Source organism: Alosa pseudoharengus, unplaced genomic scaffold (assembly GCF_046254945.1).
Source record: "Alosa pseudoharengus isolate Yale_2024_CS ecotype anadromous, Long Island Sound unplaced genomic scaffold, YU_APseudo_1.1 YU_APseudo_1.1_scf_7, whole genome shotgun sequence".
Lineage (NCBI taxonomy): Eukaryota > Metazoa > Chordata > Actinopteri > Clupeiformes > Clupeidae > Alosa > Alosa pseudoharengus.
Window position 1 is genome coordinate 2347413 of NW_027468859.1, and position 10720 is coordinate 2358132.

At 42.5% G+C, this 10720-nt stretch overlaps 1 protein-coding gene across 3 annotated transcripts in view; it reads right to left on the reverse strand.

Moving 5' to 3' along the window:
* Positions 1 to 7335, reverse strand: part of snx9b (sorting nexin 9b) — a 35898-nt gene extending 28563 nt beyond the window's left edge. For all 3 annotated transcript variants that reach the window (XM_076273247.1, XM_076273246.1, XM_076273245.1), the window contains exons 1-4: positions 7002 to 7335; positions 4837 to 4923; positions 3830 to 3904; positions 1431 to 1532 (exon numbers count right to left, since the gene is read on the reverse strand). In XM_076273247.1, coding sequence (XP_076129362.1) covers positions 1431 to 1532; positions 3830 to 3904; positions 4837 to 4923; positions 7002 to 7013 — 276 coding nt within the window. In that variant the 5' untranslated portion in view covers positions 7014 to 7335. The remainder of the gene's footprint in view (positions 1 to 1430; positions 1533 to 3829; positions 3905 to 4836; positions 4924 to 7001) is intronic.
* Between the last annotated feature and the right edge of the window lie 3385 nt (positions 7336 to 10720).

The following is a 10720-nucleotide window of genomic DNA, read 5'->3' on the forward strand; positions in this document are numbered from 1 at the left end:
TGTGCCTGTCTTTCACTGTTAGCATAGCTGTTTTGTTTAGTGTGCCCATCTTTCACTGTTAGCATAACTGTTTGGTTTAGTGTGCCTGTCTTTCACTGTTAGCATAACTGTTTTGTTTAGTGTGCCCATCTTTCACTGTTAGCATAACTGTTTGGTTTAGTGTGCCTGTCTTTCACTGTTAGCATAGCTGTTTTGTTTAGTGTGCCCGTCTTTCACTGTTAGCATAACTGTTTGGTTAAGTGTGCCTGTCTTTCACTTTTAGCATAGTTGTTTTGTTTAGTGTGGCTGTTTTCACTGTTAGCATAGCTGTTTTGTTTAGTGTGCCCGTCTTTCACTGTTAGCATAACTGTTTGGTTTAGTGTGCCTGTCTTTCATGTTGTCGTATCTGTATGGTTTAGTGTTCCTGTCTTTCACTGTTAGCATAGCTGTTTGGTTAAGTGTGCCTGTCTTTCACTTTTAGCATAGTTGTTTTGTTTAGTGTGGCTGTTTTCACTGTTAGCATAGCTGTTTTGTTTAGTGTGCCCGTCTTTCACTGTTAGCATAACTGTTTGGTTTAGTGTGCCTGTCTTTCATGTTGTCGTATCTGTATGGTTTAGTGTTCCTGTCTTTCACTGTTAGCATAGCTGTTTGGTTAAGTGTGCCTGTCTTTCACTTTTAGCATAGTTGTTTTGTTTAGTGTGGCTGTTTTCACTGTTAGCATAGCTATATGGTTTAGTGGCTGTCTTTCACTGTTAGCATAGCTGTTTTGTTTAGTGTGCCTGTCTTTCACTGTTAGCATAGTTGTTCTGTTTAGTGTGCCTGTCTTTCACTGTTAGCATAGCTATATGGTTTAGTGTGCTTGTCTTTCACTGTTAGCATAGCTGTTTGGTTTAGTGTGCCTGTCTTTCACTTTTAGCATAGTTGTTTGATTTAGTGTGCCTGTTTTCAACACGTCTATTAATACTTGCATAAATGAATGTTATTATCTGAATAACATTGAGGTTACCCACCCAAGGAGAGAAACCGTGCAGTTACACATCAGCTTCCTCAAGAGCATTCAGATCGGTGGTGTGTGTGTGTGTGTGTGTGTGTGTGTGTGTGTGTGTGTGTGTATGTGTGTGTGTGTGTGTGTGTGTGTGGCACGAGGCGCTGCGGGGAGGAACCCATCTACACACTCTCTTCTTTTCACACACACATCTTCTGCTGCAAAAGCACCAGCAACACACACAACACACACAGGATCAACCCCTTCCAAGCACAGCAACACACACAACACACACAGCACACACAGGATCACCTCTAAGGGCCACATCCTGCTGGTTATACAGAGAAGTCCTTTTGTGTGACTCCAGTTACAAGCTTTCCAGTTATGTGGATTCTCCCCTCCTTGCTGAGAGTGTGTGCGCGTGCATGTGTGCACATGTGTGTGTGCGAGTGTGTGTGTATCTCACCTGGCTGTGTGTGGTTGTGCTGGTGGCTGTGGCGGGCTGTGAGTCAAAGAAGGACAGATCCAGTGCTGGTGGTCCTCCTCCTCCTCCTCCTGGCTTACCGATCTATGGAGAGAGAGAGAGAGAGAGAGAGAGAGAGAGAGAGAGAGAGAGAGAGAGAGAGAGAGAGAGAGAACAAAGATATAAAGCAAGCCAGAGAAACAGAGGGTCAATCAGTGAATGCTGACTGTCATCTAACAGAGTCAGTGAAGTCCCCAATTGACCCACCCACCCACACACACACACACACACACACACACACACACACACACCCACACACACCCACACACACCCACACACCAATCTTGAGCTCTGACATAAAAATAAACTGAACAAAAACAGATCTAGAACATGTACACTTCAGAGGGTTTCCCTATCTAACAGATGTGCATACTCCTAAACACTCTTTAGAATGTTCTGGACTTCTAAACACTCTTCAGAATGTTCTGGACTCCTAAACACTCTTTAGAATGTTCTGGACTTCTAAACACACTTCAGAATGTTCTGGACTTCTAAACACTCTTCAGAATGTTCTGGACTCCTAAACACTCTTCAGAATGTTCTGGGCTTCGGGCTTTGATTCTTAACGGAGCTAAATCAAGAACTCCTGTGCATCAGAGGGTGACACATGGGCAAAGAAAGGGACAAGTGGCGATTATGTCATCCATATTGGGCTCCCTGAGTCAGGTTACTATGGCAAAGCAGAAAGAGCTCGCAAAAATCAATCACTCCGGTCATGATGACGATCACAGAAATGACCACAGCGCTTAGACAAAGACGAGAGCATGTCTCTGAACACTCTGAATGGACGACATCAGCTACTCAACCTGACAGGCATCTCGTCAAACTGAAGACAGAACTTTGTCAGTGATGACGTACATCGCTCTAGGATACAACACACACATTGTAGTATGCATACAACACACACATTGTAGCATAAATACAACACACACTGTATCATACTAGCAAAATAGATATTGTATCATATAAAAACAACATATGGTTAACAAAAACACATTAATAGCCAAAACATAAATACAAACCCCTCCACATCTGAATCTGTACAGCCACACCTACTATAGTACTTTTACTACAGAAATATGACCTGACGCTAGCAGGCTAGTATTCCCGTCCCCATGTTGCGTTTAGCACTAGCAGGCTAGTATTCCCGTCCCCATATTGCGTTCAGCGCTAGCAGGCTAGTATTCCCGTCCCCATATTGCGTTCAGCGCTAGCAGGCTAGTAGCGCTAGCAGGCTAGTATTCCTGTCCCCATGTTGCGTTCAGTGCTAGCAGGCTAGTATTCCCGTCCCCATATTGCGTTCAGCGCTAGCAGGCTAGTAGCGCTAGCAGGCTAGTATTCCTGTCCCCATGTTGCGTTTAGTGCTAGCAGGCTAGTATTCCCGTACGCTCAGCGCTAGCAGGCTAGTATTCCCGTACGCTCAGCGCTAGCAGGCTAGTATTCCCGTACACTCAGTGCTAGCAGGCTATTATTCCCGTACGCTCAGCGCTAGCAGTGAGAGTCATAGAGAGTCAAGACACATCAGACATCAGCCAGGGTCCAATCAGGAAGGGAAAGTCATCGTTTTTAGATGTTTTCAGATTCCCACCCACAAAACCAGTGCTTTCAAAATCGTTGGAGTCGTATGGAAATGAGGCACAAACGAAATTGGAATAGTGTGGATGCTAATGCTAATGCTCACACTTCTCTGGGTGGAGAAAGTGCGGTTCTCTGTGTGACGTGTTTTAGAGGGTCGGCACTATAGAGACTATTGACTCCTATCAGGCAGCTTTGGAGGAATGTAAACTCACAATCCAATCATCAACATCAGCTGGCGCAAGAGAACAAGAGACGTGCCAGAAGAGACTAAACTCAACTACAGCTGGAATTAAAAAACTAAACGCAGGGTTCGAGGGTTAGTAGAGTGATGAGCAATGTTTAGAGAAACTGTTTATCAGCTCTTCCTGTGTGCACAACCCCCCCCCCCCCCACACACACAAAAACACACACACACACACACACACACACACACACAATCAGCCACACACAAAGGAATGTTCACATTCAAGTTAAGTGTACACACATACACACACCTCCAGCACCACAGCTATCAGTTCTATGAGTCCTACACAGGCATCCTGCTGTGTTGAATATGGTGCTCTCCCACCACCACCTTCCCTTGTCCTTTGCCTCCATTTCAGTCCCTTCAGGGGATTATGTGTGTGTGTGTGTGTGTGTGTGTGTGTGTGTGTGTGTGTTTCCCACCATGTATTTTAATGAAACAGTAGTCTAGACTGGTGAATTCATTAATGCAGACACACATACCTCAGGTGTGTGTGCGTGTGTGTGGTGTGTGTCCTCACCTCAATGTAGTCCTCTGGGACCAGGCCCACCTCTCCTTTGGAGTTCTGTACTTCGATCCATCCTCCTCCAATGCTCTAACACACACACACACACACACACACACAAGCTTCTTTAAATGTTTGTTTTCTGAGATAGACTTTGTATGAGCTTTTAAAGTGTAAATATGAGTTATGTTCTCGTAAGCAACCAGTGATATGAGTTATGTCTACGCCACCAGCTGGTAAAATGTGAGAGCGGCTGGTAGATTTCAGACACAAAGTAATATTCTAATGTTGAGCGGCTGGTAGTTTTCAGACACTAGGTAATATTCTAATGTTGAGCGGCTGGTAGATTTCAGACACAAAGTAATATTCTAATGTTGAGCGGCTGGTAGATTTCAGACACAAAGTAATATTCTAATGTTGAGTGGCTGGTAGAGTAGTGTATACACATATATACATATACCTACATACATACATACATACATATACTGTACACATATATACATATACCTACATACATACATACATACATATACTGTACACATACATACACATAGTCTAGTATATCTATATCATAATATAGAACAAGAGTAAAATATTTCTTTTTGAGGAGGAGAATGTATATATTCACTATATGCTGTTATGCAGTATAATAAGGGCAGGCAATGCACACTAAACACTATGCAGCCCACAAACACCCACCTATAGAAAACACCCCCTATAGAAAACACCCCCCTACAGTATAGAAAACACCCCCTATAGAAAACATTTCATGGTACTGTTTTCATCTTAGAGTCTTCTCATTTTTTCAATAATTATTTTTTTGTTTACTATTACTCACTTCTATATAGTGTGCCTACTGTGACAACACACAATCTCATCATGTCAATAAAGCCAATAAGTGTGTGTGTGTGTGTTTCTATATAGTGTGCCTACTGTTACAACACACAATCTCATCATGCCAATAAAGCCAATAGGATTGCGAGTGAGTGAGTGTGTGTGTGTGTGTCAGGTGACTGACTCACCTGGTTGGTGACAGTAAGGGTCTCCCCCTCCCTCACAGACAGCTCGTTATTTCCTGGTTCAGCAGTGAAGTCATACAAAACCTGAGCCTGAACACACACACACACACACACACACACACACACACACACGTTAATGTATAGTCACAACAGTAATCCTGCCCCATGTGGTCCCATAGTGTCATTGCAGGATGATGTCAGGTGCCTGTGATCAGCTGTTTAGCTGCACTGAGAGAAACAGAACAGGCACAACCAGCTGAGCTGGAACCGTATACACAACACACACACAAACACTCACACACACACACACACACACACAACACAACACACACACACACACACACAAACAACACAACACATTCACACATACACATACTCACAGCCAGTGAAGTAGTGAACTACACAGAATTGTAGAAGTACCGGCAGTTGAACTATATTATTTTGCAGCAGCTCAACAACATTCATATCTGCAGGTAGTTCAGGTAGTTAAATTGCCTTTTCCCCTTTGCACATCTTCAATCATAAAAGGAAAGGGCTGTTTAATGTTTTTATTCTACCTTTGCTTCTCTACTGATAGAACCTGAATAGAACCCAAAAGGAAAGGGTGTTATGTCTTTCTACCTTTGCTTCTCTACTGTAATGGAACCCAAAAGGCTGAACGTTGCTCAACTCTTACATCAGAACGTCATCATGGATAAACCAAATCAAGTAATCAGCAGTATTGATTATTTATTGATATGTTTGTTGATATTTGAACCAGAGAGCGAACTCACCAAACCCCTCCCAAAACTTCTGTTCATTTTCCCCAAAGTTCCGTTCCCCCCAATTCGGTGACTGACTGACAGTGTTGTGTTTGGGGGACAGGCCTGCGTCCCTTTTCTATTTCCTGATGGAGCCTTTAATCAGACTACCCCCCCTAGGTCCGATTGGCTGTTCACCTTTTCCCTTTGGGCGAAGTAGCGGGCAGCTGTGCTCTCCAGTAGCTGTGTGTGTGTGTGTGTGTGTGTGTGTTATATTTATGTGCGCATACAGTGCAGGAGGGAGATTAAGAGCCGACTCAGAGCATGAAGAAACACACTGATTCAGGGGGAAGAGCGGATGCCACAAAGAGCCCCTTATACCCGCCCGCTCTCTCGCGCTCTCTCTCTCACACACACACACTTTTCTGTGAGTTTTCACAACAGAGTGTGCTTTTTCAATATAGACTGAGTTAAAAAAAAACTCTTCTTTTTAGTGTGTGTGTGTGTGTGTATTAAGCATGTGATTGTGTTGGGGGCTGCTGGTGTTGGTTGTGAAAGCAAGTTTTTGTCAAATTCTCGTCTCACATCGTAGGCTAGTGTGTGTGTGTGTGTGGGTGTGTAGGCCTGCATGTTTGAAAGCAAGTTTTTGTTAAATACTTGTCTCACATTATAGTCTGGTGGAAAGCGAAATAGCCTACCCTCGTCTAGATTAGCGTGCAGTCAATGTCAGCATTTCCAATGTGTGAATAGAACACGAGTCCTTTAATGACGGTTTGCTTCTGGTGCTAAACCTTTTCTTTTCAGGAGGACAACCTGCTATGAAAAGATGGCATGGCAAAGTTCAGGCATTTCCCCTCACGCCCCTAGCCTACGGCGGCCGCTTTCCGCCAAGTAACGTTAGCCCTAAGCTAAAAAACAGACCTAAACGTATCGCGTTGCCACTGGAGCTGTAGTCGTTATTATTAATAAAACTAAGCCTAACTAAATGTTCGAATTTGAATTTGAAAACTATAGGCCAAAGCAACGTTATTTATCATTTCTAATAGCACAAAACGTTGAAACTACATTTCCCATGATGCCTGGCGATGACGTTTCCCGCATTGGAAGGCTAGTAAAATGTCACAAGACACTTAATGATACAAATTTTCCAAGTTTCAACAAGGCCTTTGAACTCTGAATAGTATCCACAGAATTGACACTGATATTAATAGATTATTTCACAAACTCTACTTGTTTGATTCGAACAATGTAGCCTACTGAAGTGAAGCTTCACCATAAGATACTTTCTAGCCAGTTCACTTCCCGAGTACCACGGTTGGGTTGCTCTGGGTAGCCTAGTAGGCTAGAGCAGGCTGTCTACAAGAATTCAAAATGGACAGATCGCAAGAATTTGAGGGAAAGAGATAATCAACTATAAAGAGTTCTTACCTTCGATGCCATTGTTGTTTCTCTAATCAATCATTACAGAACAGGGTGCCTTTTTTGGTCAGGAATTCTTCAACCAGACATTTCCTAATCCAGCTGCAGCACGAAAACAAGGCAGTTGAACTGGGGAGAGCCGCCGAACTAATTTTAATACATCACTAAATACGTGTTACCCTTTGACCTGCTACAATGCAGTCACCGGAGTAGGCTCGACTTACGGAAAAGCCAAGGCAAACCCCGCACAAATTATCAGATTTGATGATCCAGCAGACTTCTCAGGAAATCAGCTTCGCGAAAATGTAGGCTATCCTAGTCGTGCACTGGAGGGGCAACCCCGGAAAGGAAATGGGCTCTCTACAAAGTAGCCTAGGCTATGACGAGATAGTAGCCTAGACGTTAACGATATAATGCATAAATAAATAAAACATAAAATAATAGCCTAATAATAATATAGGCTAATAGTACTACTACTACTCATGTTTGGAAGCTAGTGGGCTAGTAGCCTACCTTGAATTAAGTTTTTTTTTTTTTTTAGCCCAATTATCTATAGCCTACATTTTTTTTTTTATGGACCAGTTTTTTTGGAGATAGGCTAGTGTGGACTATTCCGCATGGAAAGTTAAATAGGCTACAGTGTGCTAATTTAAGCTACACTACCAGTCGAAGAGACAATGCTGATGACAAATTGCACCACAATTAATGTAAACGTAATTATGATTACATCAAGTTAAATTAAAATGTAGTTCCTTCCTCTCAAATGACATTTTAATTGACCATTTGCGGCTGGAAGAAGAGCCACTTTACCAGAAGTTGGTCTGTCTGCGACCTGGAAAAACCTATTGACATGGCGCCCTCTAGTGACACTGATTTAGAATACATGGGTTGCAAGCTTTAACAAAGTGCAAACTCAATGGTTAGGCTACGTTTTAAATCAAATCATCATTTATTGTGAAAGAGCAAAAATAGTAATGTTACCAAACATAAGAAGGTGTAGGGAGAGATGAGTATGTGTATTTGTGTGGGTGTGTGGATTTAATGAAAGCGTTCGATGAGTAGGGGAGAGATGAGTATGTGTGGGTGAGTGGATTTAATGAGAGCGTTCGATGAGTAGGGGAGAGATGAGTATGTGTGGGTGAGTGGATTTAATGAGAGCGTTCGATAGGGGAGAGATGAGTATGTGTGGGTGAGTGGATTTAATGAGAGCGTTCGATGAGTAGGGGAGAGATGAGTATGTGTGGGTGAGTGGATTTAATGAGAGCGTTCGATGAGTAGGGGAGAGATGAGTATGTGTGGGTGAGTGGATTTAATGAGAGCGTTCGATGAGTAGGGGAGAGATGAGTATGTGTGGGTGTGTGGATTTAATGAGAGCGTTCGATGAGTAGGGGAGAGATGAGTATGTGTGGGTGAGTGGATTTAATGAGAGCGTTCGATGAATAGGGGAGAGATGAGTATGTGTGGGTGAGTGGATTTAATGAAAGCGTTCGATGAGTAGGGGAGAGATGAGTATGTGTGGGTGTATGGATTTAATGAGAGCGTTCGATGAGTAGGGGAGAGATGAGTATGTGTGGGTGAGTGGATTTAATGAGAGATGGTAGAACACGGGGCCAGTGCAAGAGGAAATCTACAATAGGTGCCTGCAGGGGAGACCAGGAGAGCCCTATAAATACCCATGATGCCCTGCTCCAGGTGCACCTTACCCATGATGCCCTGCTCCCGGTGCACTCATTACAGGATGAATAGGCGTGTTTGTCTTCATGGAGATCTGTGCAGATCTGACTTGATGTGATGCATGCTGGGTTGAGCTGGAGCTCTCTATTGTGTTCAACCCAGCATGCATCACATCAAGTCAGATCTGCACAGATCTGCACGAAGACAAACACGCCTAACGTGTCTGGGCCCAACCCAAGATTATACATAGGCGGAGCAAGATAGTTCGTCTTAGTCTTATGTCTATGGGCGCGAAATGGGGATTGAGTCCTGTCTGCATAAAGAGGTGTGTTGTTGACGTATTGATGAGCGTAGGTAGCAACCGGCCAACAGTAGCAGAATAAATAACAAGTGCACACCTGCTCTGTGTAGTTCCTGCTCTGTGTAGTTCCACTCCCCCTGCTCTGTGGAGTTCGTGCTCTGTGTAGTTTCTGCTCTGTGGAGTTCCTGTGTAGTACAGCATTCTGTGAATGTTTAGGAACGGAGAACAGTTTTAAGAATGAAATGTGGTCACATTCCTGCCCATAGGTTTCAGCTACTCAGCTAACAGACTTCTTAGTCATATTTTTCATCCTTAATCATGTTTTTCATAATTAAATAATTAAAATGCTTAAAGGTGCACTGTTCAGGATGACGTACAATAATTAAAATGCTTAATGGAGAAGTTTGGTTTGATATTGACCTAAAGTGTGTTGAAACATGATACTGAGTGTGAACTGATGTTTCATAGATCATCTCGGCTTGTCCCCTGCACTCCGAAATCTGGCGCTAGTTAGCCGATGCTACCAACAGGTTTTCAATGGCCATGTGCTAAAGGGTTAAGTGTCAGGTGGTGGAGATGATGCCGTGTGCTAAAGGGTTAAAGGAAAATTCCGGTTTTTAGCACTTTAAGGCCCTTTTCTGGTTTGTTTTGGATGAACTAGAGTGGTGGACACAGAAATTTTGTTTGCATTTTCATTTTCCAACTAACATTTTCATTTTCATTTTTGGCAGTAATATACCAGGATGGTAATGAAAAGGAAATGACAAATAGACGTTTTCAATTTATTTTTATTTTTGTCACAAATGTATCGTGTTTATCAGGATAATTAAAAGCCAAATGTATATATTTCATTTTATTTTTAAATCTGGCAGGATAATTGCACTAACACTTTGAAAATGAAATGGCAAAACGAGTTTTTCATTTTAATTTCACTGTTTTCATTTTAATTTTATTAATGGCAGGAAAAAAACCCATAGTTTGTCACTTAAAAGTGAATAATTAAATATTCTGAGCCATTCTGTTTTTTGAACTTTACCTCAGCACTAAAAACCTTTACTCCTATGCATCAGATTTCTCTAAGTTAACTTGTTGCTTAACTCTGTTACTAAATGAATCTATTCAACTAATAAATATATCTTCTACATTGACTATATAAGATGTGGTAACTGTGTGCTTGTATGCATAGGCCATCCTGTAGCCTATTCAGAGAATACCATACCACTGGTTAACTGTTAAGAAGACGATCTGGCAAGTGGCCTGTTGGTGATTTCCGTTTGAGGCCCTGAGGCTGAGCTAAGAAGAGAAACCGTTTAAAGGAAATTGAAAGTGAAAGTTGAAAAGACTCTTGTCCATGCCCTGCCTGTGACCGAGTTGGGACTTGCTGGAAATGGGGCAGGTTTCCAGCGCTCCCTGACCACTTTAGCGCACGGCATCATCTCCACCACCTGACACTGCCACCACCTCAAACTTAACCCTTTAAAAATGAAAAGCCAAATGTATATATTTCCTTTTTTTTTTTAATTTGGCAGGATAATTGCACTGACACTTTGAAAATTAAATGCCAAAACGAGTTTTTCATTTTAATTTCACTGTTTTAATTTTAATTTTATTAATGGCAGAAAAAACCCCCATAATAAACTGACAGCCCTGTGATGACTCCCACTGAGCCCAGCACTTATCTGCAGGATGCAGCCAGGGGTACGTGCTGCCAAGACCAACATTCCATGACCATACCGGATATGCCCCCACCCCC